Genomic DNA, 16,461 nt, shown 5'->3' with positions numbered 1-16,461 from the left:
GAAAAAAGTAGGAATTGTGGTCCAGGAAAAGTATTCGATATAATAAAACTAAGAATTAGGAAATAATGTCAGAAAAATTGGTGTGGTGTGGGGAACATCTAAGTAACTTACACTGAACTAAACTTGAGGGCATCCATCAACAATCAGGCAAATATAGAATTTTTAAAATAATGCTTTTGATTTCATAATATTTTTCATGATCTCTTTCTCCCTGATATGTGGGGGTTTCTGTTTCTTCTGCTATACTCAAATAGTATTAAGCATCAAGCATCATTAAAAGACAGCATGCGTAGAAATGTCAGGTACGGGGTCTGCTCAATGGTAACGTAACAAGGTCCCCAAGACCGCCCCCAGGTCTGATAATTCACAACAGGGACTCACAGGACTCAGCATATAGTCATATTGTGGGCTCGGATTTGCTACAGCACAGTCAGGAACAGGGAAACATGCATGGAGGCAAGTCCGGAGCAAACCAGGAACGAGCTTCCGGGAGTCCTCTCACAGGGGCCGTCACACAGGATGTGCTCGATGCCTCCTGCAAGACTTGTGACACCACATGAGAGATGCTGTCACCAGACAAGTTCAGCAGAGACTCTGTGTCCACAGTTTTTACTGAGGCTGGGCACAAAGGAACCTGCTGCCTAGCACGTCACCAAAATCCAGACTCCTAGGAGGAAACAGGTGCCCATTATAAACCACATCCCTGAGTGGACAGTTTAAGACCAGGGAGCACCTCTTGTCGGTTAGGGAATGATGAGAACCCTCCCCAGACCTCAGTTCCCACATGCTGGCCAAAGGCCAACGTTTTAATCAGGAATTTGTAAAGAGAGCAGTCTTAGGTTTCCTACGGTAACTTTTCTGCCCAGGTAAGCATGGCTCTTCTGGATGGCAGAATTTGGAGTCACGGGTTGGTCTTAAAATTCCCCGGTGTTTATATGAAGTTTTCAATGTGCATATATCATTTCTACAAAATAATAAAAACACAGTGTTTTTTTAAAAAGATTTTTATTTATTTATTTGACAGACAGAGATCGCAAGTAGGCAGAGAGGCAGGCAGAGAGAGAGAAGAGGAAGCAGGCTCCCTGCAGAGCAGAGAGCCTAATGTGGGGCTCGATCCCAGGACCCTGGGATCACGCCCTGAGCCGAAGGCAGAGGCTCTAACGCACTGAGCCACCCAGGCACCCCAAAAACATAGTGTTTAAAAAAAAAAACCAAAACTGCCAGTTGCATCTTTCAAAGAAAGAATTTAAATACTAAGTATGCATGAAATAGGAAAAAAGCATTCTCCATTCAAATGTTTCAAATTTGTTCTTGTAAATGCAATTATGATTTGCCTGGAAACTCAATTATACACACTAATTTATTAGATGGGATTACAATCCATTTAGTTCTGGGGCAAATTATACACCTTAGCCATGAATAATATAAAATAGAAGAAAATCAGAAACATGCGTATTAGGCAAGTCTCTTCCAATGAGGATGTGTCCCTTTTGACAGATGACAGATGACAGTCATCTTTACTTACACTGATTTCAACCTCCTCTTCGTTGACCTGCTTTTCTATTTGTTTGGAAGGCAAATGTGCCACCTTGTATGGAGAGATCCGTGGTCAGTTTTTCCACTGGGAGCAAGACTCTGAAATCTCGCTGGAAGATCTTTGGACGATCCCTAGGCACATATGTGATTCCAGAAATTTAAAAACTCCTCGGGAGCCAGGGACAGCGAGGGCCCTCCAGTTAAACTCTCATGTCCTTCTCTCCCCTTCGGCCTGTATGTTGTTACCTGGAATGACCAGGCGCGCCTACGAAGCAATCACCCTGTGACAGGATGTATATACTAATTCATAAGCCAAACTGCCGTCCTAGGAGGTAGGCGTGGATGGCGAGCAAAAGAACGTGTGGAAATGGTGCTCTGCTCTGCTTACCGCTTCTACGGTCAGCAGCAAGCAGGTAAGTCGTCAAGGAGTTTAATGTGTAGTAAAATAAGGCAGACACAGCAAGTCGTGAAAGTACAGGAGGCCAACAGAGGATTAGCCCAAGGGAATGAACAGTCACGAGGGTAAGAGATGCAGCGTAGGGAAGACAGCCCGTGGCACTCTAATATTATTGTGTGCTGACAGACGGGGGCACAGCACAGAGTGCACAGAACCGGAGTCACTACGGATACTCCCGAAACTAATGTCACACTGTGTCAACCATCCTGCAATTTAAAAAAACGGTAAATAACCCTCTTAAAAAGGATTAGACAAAGAGAAAGCCCTTAAAAAAGAGAAGTTGGGATCTCGGCGTCCTGGGATCGAGCCCCGCCTTGGGTTCTCTACTCCGCAGGGAGCCTGTTTCTCCCTCTTTCTTTGCCTTCCTCTCTGCCTACTTGTGATCTCTCTCTCTCTCTGTCAAACAAATAAATAAATAAATAAATCTTTAAAAAAAAAAGGTAAGTCATCAATATTTAGAATGATGTGAATACAGAATATGATGTAAAGGACAGAGGAATATTCTAGAAGAAGAGAATAGCAAATACATCAGTCAGGCAAGAGCCATAGGATTTGGAGGCAAATCTAATTTTACAAGTCTTAGTATCTCCAAATACAAAAGGGGGATAATTATGACTATTGTGTACTATTACCCTAAGTATTAAGTATGCAAAAAATTAGCAAGATTGTGGAACATCATAAAGTTAAAATCAGTGTTAGCCATTAACATGAGTATCAGAATTTTTAAACATAGTTCTATAAATCCTACAAAAAAAAAAAAACAAAACAATGGGAAACAGTACAGGTTAATTGCCTAAAATCCCCATATCCCTAATTACTCACAAAGAGGAATGAATTCTAGGGCCATGTAGCTGGCTCTGTTGGTAGAGCATGTGACCCCTGATCTCAGGGTCATGAGTTCAAGCTCCATGTCCAACATTAAAATTAAAAAGAAGAAGAAGAAAAAGGGGAACAAATTCTGAACTTGTGAAATGTAGCCATTTATTCTTTTATTATGTTTTTAAGCTTCTAAAAGTCTTCCATCTCAAAGAGTTTTGCAAACACTTGCAAAACCATCGCACCCATTCAAGGTACAAGTAGAATCATACTTTAGAATAGATACACACTTTACCCTCTTACACACTGAAAAGTTCTATGTCCCCAATTTCAATGCTGGTACGGTGGTTCCACACACAAGCTGCGTGTCCTACAATTCAACTCAGTTCTGACACCATCTACTCGCAAACAACTTCAGATCCCACAAGGATGGGCTCAGTCCCACAAGACCACATCCTCTCCCTTCAGAGACCAGTTGCAAGTCCAAAAGGTAAAAGAGAAAAAGGAAATCTAAAGAAACAAAACCAGAAATGATAGAGATGACAGAGTTAGCAGAAACGGACATTTTAAAAGTCATTATAAATGTGCTCTGTCTGCCTAGGAATGTGGGAGAAAGACACAGAAAGACCTGCACGGAACTTCCAGAAGTAAACACGAAGAAATGAAAACTATGACCAAGAGCATCTTAAGAATGTCAGGCACTCTGCAAAGAAGGGAACTTGAAGACACAGTGGTGAAAATTAGCAAAATAAAGCAGGGGGTGGGGAATGAAGAAAAAACACGATCAGAACACTCAGTGACCCAGGTCATAATACAAAGTCTATCATGTATAACTAGAGTCCCAGAAGGAGGGGATACAGAGAATGGGATAGAAAAAAATATTGGCTCATATACAGGACCACCTGGCTGGCTCAGTCAGTTAAGCAGCCAACTCTTGATTTCAGCTCAGGTCATGATCTCAGGGTCATGAGATTGACCCCCATGTTGGGCTCTGTGCTGGGTATGGAGTCTGCTTGAGATGCACTCTCTCTCTCTCCCCGACTCTCACCCCCAACCCACTCATGCACAGTCTTTCTGAAAGAAAGAAAGAAAGAAAGAAAGAAAGAAAGAAAGAAAGAAAGAAAGAAAGGAAGAAAGAAGAAATGAATATTGGCTGATATATAAAAAAATTTATTAAAACTATAAGCCCAATTAAAATTAGAAGCATCTCCCCCCCAAGCCCAAGAAGTAGAAAGACTACCCAGTCACAACTCCATCATCTTACTGCTTAAAACCAAATACAGCAAGAAAATCCTCAAAGCAGACCGGGAAATACAAGGGCATTTTATACACAACAAGAAAATGAGAATGTCAAGAGATTTTTCTGAAAACATACAAGACAAGAAAATGAAGAGAGATTTTTTAAACTACTAATTAAAAAAAAAAAAAAGTCAACCTAGAATTCTATACCTAGTCAAATACCTTTCATGAAGGGATGGAGACAAACCCACAAGTAAAGTTCTGCAATTTGAGTGATTAGAAACGTGGGGCCTTTTCCTCTCAACACCATCCTCATCTGTTTATTTTCAGTCCTTACGAGTGACTGCATCACAGAATTCGCAGGCAAGTGTAAGTGAGCGCTTGGCAGGGAGCCCCAACACCGTAGAGAGAGATCCATGCTCTTGCTGTACAGGGCAGCCCCTGGGCCCGCGGCCTCAGCACTGTCCATGGGAAATGCAGGCTCTGGGGGCCCACAGCCCACACCCACTGAGTCGGAATGTGCCCGTCTAAACCACACCCAGGTGATCTGTGCGCACAGTGGGGTCTGGGCCATCCTGGATGCTGGACTAGGCTTTTGCAGGGGCAGTGGGTGTCCCTGTGACTGATCCCTGCTTTCACACTCCAGAACTCTGGGCTTCTGACCCACGCTGACCCACTCTCTGACTTCACATGCCTCACAGGACTCATTTCCCCGAGCACACAAATGGAGTCAAGTCTTCCCAAAGGAAAGGTACTCACAACTCATGTCCTCAGACGGTGAGCCCCTGGCCACGGCCCCTTCTCTCCCCTTCTCCCACACTCGTGATCTTGGTGAAGGAACCTAAACATACACAAACAGTTGTGTGTATTGGGTCTGCATTTCTCCCCGTACTTTCTATCTGACAACCAAGAGTTGGAGACGTTGCTGACTCCTCCTCCACGGAAACCCTCTGACCTGCTTCTAGTCACCTCATCAGGACAAAACTCCTCTTCAGCCTCTACCTCACTGACCTATCACAGAATTCAAAAATGTTAACCTTGCCTTTCCCTTCAGAGTAAAAATGGCTAATATTCACTCCATGTTTCCCCTGTTCAGACACTGGTTAAGTGTTGTACAAGCATCTTTCATGAGATTTTTATTTTACTTATTTTATTTATTTGCTTATGTTCATTTTACTTAAATTCGATGCTCTTACGATTTCCAGCCCATTCCCTTAACTCTTTCTACCTGCTCTGTCCCTCTTTCCCATCCAGATATGTCTTCAAATCATTCAGAATAATCTCCAATATTCAGGGTTGGGTTTTTTTTTTTTTTTAATCAACTTGCAAAACGCATCAAGTGTCCTCTAGTTGAATCTCCTATGATTCTATATTCCCCTGGCGTCATATAAAAATTTAATGAAAATGGAGTCTCCCTATTTCAAAAAGTGAGGGCAAAAAGCCTCCATTGCACGGAGAACACGTCCTGTCTAGCCAATAAATTACCGAACAACGTTAAGAAGTCACTCAGTAGGCTTGATTTTGTCATTCTGCAGGGCTATAACATTTGACATAATGAGGATAACTTCCTTTCCAAGATGCAGGTAAAGGAAATCTCACAATAATTATAAAACTTCATAAGCATCGCTTGGAGTGTTTCATTCCATGACGCCCACTATCTGCTACATTGAGGGGAAACCAGGACAGAGTCTGCACATGCCACCACCACCACCCAAAGATCACAATCCAGAAATACAAGGAACACTTTGATGTGTTACAAAAATGTAAAAGGTAAAGGCTTATCATTTTTAAAAAATAAAGGTTTCCTATGTATAATAGTAAAAGCCACCGTTTTTTGAAAATGAGCTCCGTGCAGGTGCCCTGTACCTGCACCCCATCTTACGACCACTCCTGGCCACGCACGGGATTTCAGCACGGAACGTGGAGGTTTCAGAAGAAACCTTCCGCAAATTCCTAACTGACACCCTAACACACCTGTGCGGAGTCTTGTGTCTACCACCCCCTCGCCGACATGCCCTCCTGGGCATATGACACTGTTTTCTTGTTCGGCATTCAACTTCTTCCCATACATTTAACCCTTGGACTGCTGTCCCAGACACCAGAAGGTGCAGCTTCCATTCCTGAAGGGAGGCATTTACTGCGTGCGCTGGGTTCTGGAGCACTGGAAGGATAATAAGTTTTGAGTGTAAGAAAAAGCCCCCGCAGGAGCATGGTAAACCCCAACAGCTTTAGTTTCTGACCTGTGCTGTCAGGAGGACTGGAATTATCTATGGCCCTGGGCATCCAAAGTCCTAAGGAGCCTTATTGTTCCTTCAGTTCCTTGAAGTGCCCTTAATTAACCAGAATTTTGCATAACCAAACCTCTCTTTGTACTTCAAGGGTGTTTAAGCCCAGAGGGCTGGCCAACAACATTACATTAGACCCAGGCTCAGATTCATTTCCCGTGGGGGGGCGGGTAGTATGGCTTCCCCCTCCACTCTGTCCTGGGACACAGAGCAGACTTAGGAGGGGCACACCTGGATTCCAGATCTTCTGGAAGAAGCCGTTAAACATGGGATCTTGGGCAGATAACACCATTTCCCCCTTGTATGTCAGTCCTGTTGTCCCGTAAGTTCACCCAGTAAAACTCAGGCTTAACTTCTTATAAGAATCATTGTGAAAATCCAATATAAGAAGCTTGGAAAACATTTTGAAAAGGGAAAAAACAAAACAACAACAAAAAAATTCCCTTAAAACTCCGACAAAGGCAATTTTAAGACAAAATTTGATTTTATACCATCAAGAAAGGAAAAGAGTAGTGTCCTTGATAAGTTAGATGCCTGCGGTTATAAGAAGGGAACATTTAAACGTGAAGAAATGTGCATTTTATGATCAGGAAGAAAAATGGTTGATGATGATTTTTAAATCTTTAAAAAAAAAATAGTGAGATGGAGATCATGTTTAATGACTAAACTGAAACAGTAAAGCATGACCCACCCTCCTCCAAAACCCAACATGGGGAAAATTCTCCCATGTGATCCGAAGAAGGCATCCTGCATGATTCCGACTCTGACACAGTCAACTTTTTCATCTAAGGGATAACATCCTTAACTCCAGCAGCAGCTTGAACTGTAGACAGCATCAGACATGAAGTCTAGGAGATCAGTGTGTGCAGCAGCCACAGACCCACTCTAGGGGAGTGATCGTGACCACGCCTCCAAAGACCTCTCCTACGGAGGGAAACTGATTTCGTGACTAAAATAGCAAGAACAATGGAGCTTTGTTTAGAAACAGGTGCTGGGCGTACAGGTCAGGAAGCAACAACGTTCTGAAGGGTCCGGCAGGGTCCTGGCAGGATTAGGACCGCTTCATTGCGTAGGGCAGGAGGTCGAAAACTCCGCAGGCGCCGCAGTAAGCAGCCTCAGCCTCGTGCACCTCCGGACCCATCACAGGTCCTCAGCTCTGCTGCCGTGAGGCCCCGACGCGGCCTGCGACAGAAGCCCCGTGAGCCGGCGAGGCCGAGTTCCTACACACCTTCACTTGTAAGAACGGGAGGCAAACCGTGCCTTCAAAGACAAATAAAGCTCAGAGTGTCTTGCAAATCAACACACTGGTCCAACCCAATGGTTCAGCTGTTCCACTGGGAGAGGAATGACCTGTAGAGTCCTTCTGGGTGTAAACGTTTACGAAGGGAAAGCGTGGCAGGTTCGCGAAAACAGGGATCCTGTAGGCACGCGAGCAGTGACGGGGGAAGCGAGAGGCAGACGGGATTGTCTTAGGGCTGCCTCGGAACGATCAGCCTCCGAACGCTGAAACGGGAATCGGTCCTGCAGGACTCGGTCTCCGTCAACGTGGGATGCAGACGGGAACGCAACACGGAAGGAAACAAGACACGGAGATGAAGGCGGCCGAGAGGAACTGACGGGGAACAGGAGCTCGAGTGGTGGGACCAGCGGGCTGAGGTCTGTGAACCGGCCTCGACTTGTCCCAGCTCTCCGGTCCAGCTCACCTCTCCTGCCGGAGCAGGAGTCACCATGGGTCCATGAGTCCCATTTCTATCAGCTGCATTGGGTTCCGCAGCCCTCACGGCTGTTTCAGAGAGAAGAGCTATCACGGGAGTGCGCTGTCACATTTGACACTGCTAGCGAGAGAGGTTTCGGATGACCTTCATGACACCGTCCTTCAGATGTCACATCATCTGCCCAGCATTACGGATCTTAAGGGACCATGTGTTTATGCAGCCAACACCATGGTCCACCTTGTTCCTCCAGATCCTATGACAGCTTATTTTAATTCACACGGATGGACGGCGTGCGTAGAGCACAGAATGCAAGATAGGACCAGGAGGGCGAGTTACAGAACACATAACACCTGCACCGATACACCGGTTCTGCTCTATTTCTGACGACTCTGGCTCTGGTCAATGCCGCACGGGGCATGAACCACCGCTTTTTATTGGCTCTTTGTAGCAGACACAGTTCAGAGCGAGCGCCACTGAGTCACAACCGCCCCTGGTGTCTTCACCTCCCTTGGCGTGTGTCCGTGTGTGTGTGTGCATGCGTGTGTGTGCATGCGTGTTGGTGGCCGTAGTGACTTGCTTCCAACCAGTAGAATCTGGCAAAGGGGAAGAGAGGTCCCTCCGGAGACTGTTGTATTATGGAAAGGTTGGTCTTAGCAGACTACGGGTCGAGAGCTCTTGCTGGCCTTGAAAAAGTAACTAGCCATGTTGAGACCAGCCTGGCGGGGAGGGTATGTGGTGAGGAACGACAGGCAACCTTCAGATGTGAGAGTGGCCTCCAGCCAACAGCCACCGAGGGAATGGGACCTCATTTCCACAATCGTAAGGGCTGCATTCTGCCAGCGACCGCCATGAGCCTGGAGGCCGACCATGAGCAGAAGCAGCTGAGCCCGCAGACAAGAAAGCTAGCCCGGCAGACACCCTGATGACGCCATCATGAGACCCTGACACAAAGATCACCTTGAAGTCATGTCCAAACTCCCATTGCACAGAAACTGTGAGGTAAGAAACATCTTGTCCGTGGAATGGGAGAAGATATTCGCAAATGACAGTATAGACAAGGGCTGACATCAAGATCTATAAAGAACTCCTCAAACTCAACATTCAAAAAACAGATAATCACATCAAATAGTGGGCCGAAGACACGAACAGACACTTCTCCAATGAAGACATACAGATGCCTAACAGACATGTGAAAAAATGTTCATCATCACTGGCCATCAGGGAGATTCAAATCACAATCACACTGAGATACCACCTTACACCAGTTAGAATGGCCAACATTAGCAAGACAGGAAACAATGTGTGTTGAAGAGGATGTGGAGAAAGGGGAACCCTCTTACACTGTTGGTGGGAATGCACACTGGTGCAGCCACTGTGGAAAACAGTGCAGAGGTTTCTCAAGAAATTAAAAATAGAGCTACCCTATAACCCTGCAATTGCATTCCTGGGGTATTTACCCCCAAAGATACAGATGTCATGAAAAGAAGGGCCATCTGTACCCCAATATTTACAGCAGCAATGGCCACGGTCGCCAAACTGTGGAAAGAACCAAGATGCCCTTCAAAGGACGAATGGATCAGGAAGATGTGGTCCATAGACACTATGGAGTATGATGCCTCCATCAGAAAGGACTAATACCCAACTTTTGTAGCAACATGGATGGGACTGGAAGAGATTCTGCTGAGTGAAATAAGTCAAGCAGAGAGAGTCAATTATCATATGGTTTCACTTATTTGTGGAGCATAACAAATAGCATGGAGGACAAGGGGAGATGGAGAGGAGAAGGGAGTTGAGGGAAATTGGAAGGGGAGGTGAACCATGAGAGACTATGGGCTCTGAGGAACTGAGGGTTTTGGAGGGGACGGGGATGGGGGGATGGGAGGGCCTGGTGGTGGGTATTGAGGAGGGCACGGATTGCATGGAGCACTGGGTGTGCTGCATAGACAGTGAATCTTGGAATACTGCAACAGAAACTGATGATGTATTTTATGGCGACATAAAATAAAGAAAGTGGGGGGTGGGGGGTGGAGGAAGGGAGGGAGGAACTTGTGTTGTTTTAAGCCCCAAAGCTTGGGATCATGTGTTAGGCAGCCAGAGATAACTAATATAAAGACACATGAAATTGAAGGCGGGATCAGTATATGTTTCCTGGAAAAGTCTGGACGGAACCCCTGCAGAAGCCAAACTGTTCTGGCGAGAAGGGATGGATGATGCGTCAGGTCCCTTGAGGGAAGACAGAAACCATGACCGAGGCCAGTGGCCCACCCCCAGCACCCAGAAGGGCTGGAGACAAAGCCACAGGAAGGCTCTTCCCCTCTGGGCGTTCACACCCAACCCTGAGCCCAGCAGTGAGTGTCCTTGCAGAGCAACTGGGTAAAGAACTAGGACTCTCGGCCAGTCCTCGGTAGCCCTGGAGGCATCCAGTGTTCGCCACTAGGAAATGCTCGCAACGACTGCAGCGCCGGTAGCCCTCAGGTCCGACGCGCTCCCAGCAGCACGGACTCATCACCAAGCGCGTGCAGAGCACCACCTGCCAGCGCCCGCCACCACGTGCTGAGCAGAACCTGCAGAGCCGAGTAAAAGCGAGACTAGGACAATCCCGCACCGAACCTGCACCCTGAGAAGCCCCCCACACCGCACTCAGCTCTGCAGCCGCGCCAAACACTTCGCTTCGAGAACCCAGGCATGCCATGCACCCCCGCCACTGTCCGAGGGACGTCGAGTCCCAGCGTGCCGGGACGCAGGGAAGGGGTGCGGCCGGCGCTACCGTTTCAGCCTGGGTCCGTCTGCCTAGGGTGCGGCCGGCGGATGCGACGGGCTCCCCCCGCCCAGGCCTCCACACATCCCCACGGCACTGTCGCCCACGCGCCACGTGCTTTGCTCTTCCCCGCGTGTGGGGACGGTGAGCGGTGTCCGGCCCGCGGGTACCTGCGTCCTACACACGGATGCAGCTCCTGTCACCCCGGCTCTGCATTCGGACACTCGGGCAAGGCCCTGCGCACCCTCCGGGTTGAAACGCAGGCTGCGGGGCCCCAGGAGCTCCTCGTGCCGGGGAGAGGCGGGCTCCCGTGGGCTGTGCACAGGGGACTTGGCAGGGCTCCCGCCGGCCTCCTGGTCCCTTCAGAGGCGCAGCACTCTGGGCCGTGCCACAGGCCTTCCCCTCGCTCTCCCAGGCCTGGACACAGCCGCCCTGGTGTCTGGAGGGGCTCTCCCACCGCTGCTCTCCACAGGTCCGGAGGGGACAGTCCTGCTCTCCCTCCTCTGCGTGGCCGGCGGGCGGCGACGGGCCAGCCCATGTCCTCCTGACTGCATCCCGGCGGACCCCAGACTTGCCCTGGAGGAAACGGGTCCCACAGCGGCTTCCGCCCTCCGCGGCAGCACGGGGGTCCAGGCGGCCGGTGTGCAGGACAGTCACCCCCTCTATTCTGGGCCTGCAAACGCCCCCGCGTAGAGCCCCCCACCCAGCACATGGGCCCGCGGGGGGGGACGGTGAGCCGACAAGGCTGAGAACCCGCTCCTCGCAGACAGCACGAGAGCGTCAACACCACGCTGACAGGGACTCGGACGACAGCCAGGACGGGGAGAAGGGGGACAGGCGCAGTTTCTACCTCGAAGACGGTCCCCGTCTCTGTGTTTATGTCCTAAAGTTGCTTCCAGTGACAGAAGCGCTGGGGGGCTCGGCTTTAAGGCAGCAACGACGTTCCTCCTCTTCCCATGAGTGGCGTCTCAAGACCCGCACGGCCACCCCCCTGCAGTCCACGGAGGTCCGGCCCGCGGCAGAAGGCGGCGGCCCTCGGTGCCACTGGCCCGGGTGGCGCGCTGTCGGGTGGCCGGGGGACCTCGGGCCACGCGGGGGGTCCCCTTACCTCACAGAAGCTCTGGCACTGCTGCTTCCGCGGGTCCCACGACTCCCTGCACGGCTCCAGGCACTGGGGGAAAAGCAAAAGGACAGAAAGCACGGGTGAGACACAGCCCAGGGAGAAGCACCTGCCCCCCTGCCCCTGCCCTGCCTGCTTCTGCTGCGGCTTTGGGCAGGGCCGCTGCTCGGGGCATCCCCGGCGTGGGGCGGGATGAGCACCTGAGTGAGAGCCTCACGACACAACACAACACACGTCTGTGTCCACGCGACCGCAAGAGCCTGCAGGGGACGCGGGACACGGCGTTCACCCTCGGACACACCACCAGGCAGAACCACGTGAATGAGAGTCTCTGCATTCGGTAAGAAATGTTTCCTAGGGGCGCCCGGCTGCTGGGTGAGTGGGGCACAGCTCTCCATCTCGGGACCGAGAGTTCGAGCCCGACTCGAACAGAGAGGACTTCAAAATAAAATCTTTAAAAAAAATGTTTTCTAAAGGTGGTTGTCACAGACGAATTTTGTTTTTTCAGAAACTTTAACATGGACGTGCTTTACAATTTCAACGTAGGAGTGTTCTCTATAAAGTCTGCAGGGAATTGGGTGAAGTTAATTCGTATTAAATATCCATATCCATCATCACTGTTAACTAATCTTTAGCTCAGTGGGTCTCACAGCATTAATACACACCCAGTTTAATTACTCTATTAGAATACATTAAATGCATCATAATGTAAAATGTACCAAATAAATATAGAATATATTAAATCTACTGAAATATACAGAATAAACTCTCTGACATGAGTTTCAGAACAGAGAGTAAAGTCTGAATATGTGTTTAAAATGTTATTATCCCATACAGTAACAAATCAAAGTCAATAACTAGGCTCCATTATTCATTAACAATCATAATGATAGTTAATAATAATGTATAGTATACATAATAGTATGTTATCTAATTAAATGTATATGCATTATATATGTAATAACAAAGAGTATTGTTGAAAAAAGTATATATACACGTATATATACTTTTCAGCTATATATAGTAGGATCTATAGTACTAGTATGTGTAGCTGTTTATATAATTTATTACTCTATATAGTACTTGTATAATGTATAAAATATAATGATTACATATCATATCTATACTATATACATACTGTATATGTTACATATACACCATGGAACTCTGTATATACACATATATATGTACACCACAGCATTACATATTCTGCATATACTATATATACTACATAAAATACAGTAAGCTTATGTAATATATAGTACCATATATACTATAAACAACATGTAGTAATAAATAAGAGATCACAGCCAGTCCTCATGGTTGAAATTAAAATGTTACATTAATATGAATAGAGATTTGATTCTCAATTTTATATTTTAATGAGTAAAAATGAATATTCCCATACAGTTAAATGTCAGTTCTCTAAACACTGGCTTACTGCTGGCTCCGATCAGGCCATTATTATTTGATCTATATGATTTTTATTTCATTCTTGATAAATTTTCCAATTAGGATCAACGTTCTCAGTTAAATTCCAGATAAGTATACCCTAGAATTCGGGATCTATAAATAAGTTTTTTTTTTTTCCCATTATTTTTTTACTCCACTTGGTAGCCAACTCCCCCTGTGTTTTAAAATAGAGTTTAAGGTCTAAGGCGCTCTGCTGTCCACGCGTCAGCTGCCTGTCACAGCAGCGCTGCTCACGGTGCGGTCGATGACAAACAGTATGAATCTTTCCCAGCAGGTGATCAGAAATGCAAGCTCATGGCCTGCCCCCAGCCCTAGAGTCAGAATCTCTGGGATTGGGACCCAGGAGTCTCTGTTAGCAAGTTCTCCAAGAAACTCTGACGCTTGCTAAACTTTGAAAAGAACCTCCTGATTGCAGTAAACATTTCCCAATATATACTTGTATCAAGGTACAACTTAAGTGAAACAAGGTTGCGAATTATATCTCAGTAAAGCTAGGGGAGCAGGAAGAAGTGCTACAAGATTTGATGGGGGGAGGGGGAGTCCATAGGGCCACCTGGGTGGCTCAGCTCCTTGAGTGACTGTCGATTTCAGGTCAGATCATGGTCCCAGGTTGTGAGGTCAACTCAGGCTCCACACTGAATACGGAGCCTGCTTAAGACCCTCTCTCTCCCTCTCCAAATCAAACAAAGAGAGTCAATATTGTTCCTTTATTTTATTTCTCACTACGTAAGACCTGATCTATTTCTTGTAAGAATATTTTACATTTTATATGCTTTAATGTTGCATATGAACAACTCATTTTTTAGTTATTTTAATTTTTAAAAAGTTGAGCTTTTCCATGATACTTTTCCAAGAGCTACACAAGCTTCTCCCAAACTTGCCGGTGTGCACCTCTCCCAAGCATGTTAAAACAAATGCACAGTTTTTTGCAATATAACAATTGTAAAAGAACACCATCTTTTTAAGAGCAATGAAGTCACTTTGAAAACTTGTCTCTCGGTGTCCCTGAGTGGCTGTCAGTTAAGCATCTGCCTTCGGCTCAGGTCATGGTTTCGGGGTCCTGGGATGGAGTTCTGCAGGCGCTCCCTGCTCAGCGGGGAGACTGCTTCTCCCTCTCCCTACGCCCCCCCCACCTGTTCCTGTATGCACACAGGCACGCGTGTGTGAGTGCTCTGTATCTCAAATAAATAAAATCTTAAAAAAAAAAAAAAACCCAAACATTCTCCCTCACATATTTTATGAATTCCTTCAAGAGTTAGTTTTGTTTCCTAAAGGTCGAAAGGTATGTCTGATTCCTTATCCTCAGACTTCTCTGTGTTTGTTTTAAGACTTTGGCTCTGAGCCAAAAAAGTCTAATGGTCACTTAATAAGTCTATCTAGACCACATTCCTTCTCGAGACCATTTAAAGTGAATTACTGGCACTCCTCAGAATACTTGGAGATTTTGTTCCTTTGGAGACACGTCCTACAATGAGGGAGGACCCCCTCCATAACACTGGGGGATTTTTCATGGACACAAGCTCAGCTACTGACGCCTGAAGTCCTTATCATTTTGCTCAGGAATCATCCAACAAACATTCCTTCCATATGAAACCGCTCAGTGCGATGTGGCTGACGGTGTCTAAGCAAAGTTCACATTGCTTTGGATCGTCGCTGAGAATGTAGGTTGTGACACAGGCCAATTGCACACGTGCTCAGCGGCCTTGTCACAACCCAAGACATCGGGGCATTAAAGAGCGTCGGTCCTGGGAGAGCTCCACAATTCTTTGTGAGCCTACTCCTGCCAGGCTGGGGATCAAATACTTTATATAAAACAAACACCACTTACAAAAAGAGACACACTTGTGAGACGCTAACGGAAGCAAGGCACGACACACTTGTCTTCTTGTTAATCTAGCACCGCTCTCCGCCAAGGCCAGTGTCACGAGATGCCGTCTACTTCAAGTTCTACTTCACTGGCACGCCTGCCGCCTTTCCAATAACCAGTCATCATCCGTGTCTGAAGATACATCACAAAACGTTACGAATGACAGCCAATATTTTCTTTTAATATTCCCTCTGTGAAAACTATCTGACAGGAAACGCCTGGATATGGAAATACGAGTAAATCTTTGCAGGATCCATAGCCAGGTAAAATGATTGCAGTAAAAGCCGGGCAGGTAAAAAAGCCCAACCATGTCTCTCATCCTTCAAGCAAAATGAAAGAGCATCTTGTTTTTCCAGATTAAAAAAAGGGGGAAGGATTTTGTCCAAAGAGGGCAGACGCAAATCTCATTTCCGTAAGAAAAATACTACATGGAGACAACTGTTTTGGAATGTACTACATATCACAACTGTAAGTGCTCTGATCAAATTACAAAAAAGAAAAACAAAAAAGAGAGAGAGAGACAGAGAGAGAGAAACCCACCAAAAAAAGTAACTGACTTTACTATTTTAGCAGGAGGCATGCTAAGCAGGCCAACGACAGGCCAGATTCTCGGGACCATCCCATGGGCTGTGGCCACGCAGCCGGTGCAGAATGGAGACACAGCCCGCCTGGGTGTGAACCCCATCTCTGCAATGCATCTAACCCACGACTGTGAGAAAATCACATAATTACTCAGCCTCCATTTGCTAACTCAAATACGAGAAAACAGTCGTTCATATTAACTCGTGAAAAGTTGAATTTTTCAAACCGTACCAGAACTTGTATGGCTTAATAGAGCACTCTGAAAATTATTTACTCAGTGGAGCCCCATAAAACCAGATCGACAGAGGTCTGTAAAGTTGGCTACCATCATTCTCACCTTTAAGAGGGAGGAAATGTCAGAGTACAGAGGTTGACTGAACAAAGCAAGGGACTATGGTCGAGACTTCAGGAACTGGAAGTTGGACCCATGCTCTGGCACACACAAAAGAATGTTCTTCCCAATACAGAACGTTGCTCTGTTTCTGCCACGTGCTGCAAAGCCTTAATGCGGTGATACACGTGAAAGGCATTTGGAAACTGAAAAGTACTTTGCTAATCTCTGAGATTCCTGAATCGCTATGATCTCGGAAAGGATTCAGCTCCAAAATGCCCT

General features: G+C 46.7%; 1 protein-coding gene across 1 annotated transcript in view; it reads right to left on the bottom strand.

The window, feature by feature from the left end:
• Positions 1-16,461, bottom strand: part of LOC309856863 (anosmin-1-like) — a 171,623-nt gene that overhangs the window by 62,675 nt on the left and 92,487 nt on the right. The window contains exon 3 of the mRNA XM_082718627.1: positions 11,915-11,977. Coding sequence (XP_082574753.1) covers positions 11,915-11,977 — 63 coding nt within the window. The remainder of the gene's footprint in view (positions 1-11,914; positions 11,978-16,461) is intronic.

Source organism: Mustela nivalis (assembly GCF_964662115.1).
Source record: "Mustela nivalis genome assembly, chromosome: Y".
NCBI lineage: Eukaryota > Metazoa > Chordata > Mammalia > Carnivora > Mustelidae > Mustela > Mustela nivalis.
Note: the sequence above shows the minus strand (reverse complement) of the source record. Positions and strands in the feature narration are given on the sequence as shown.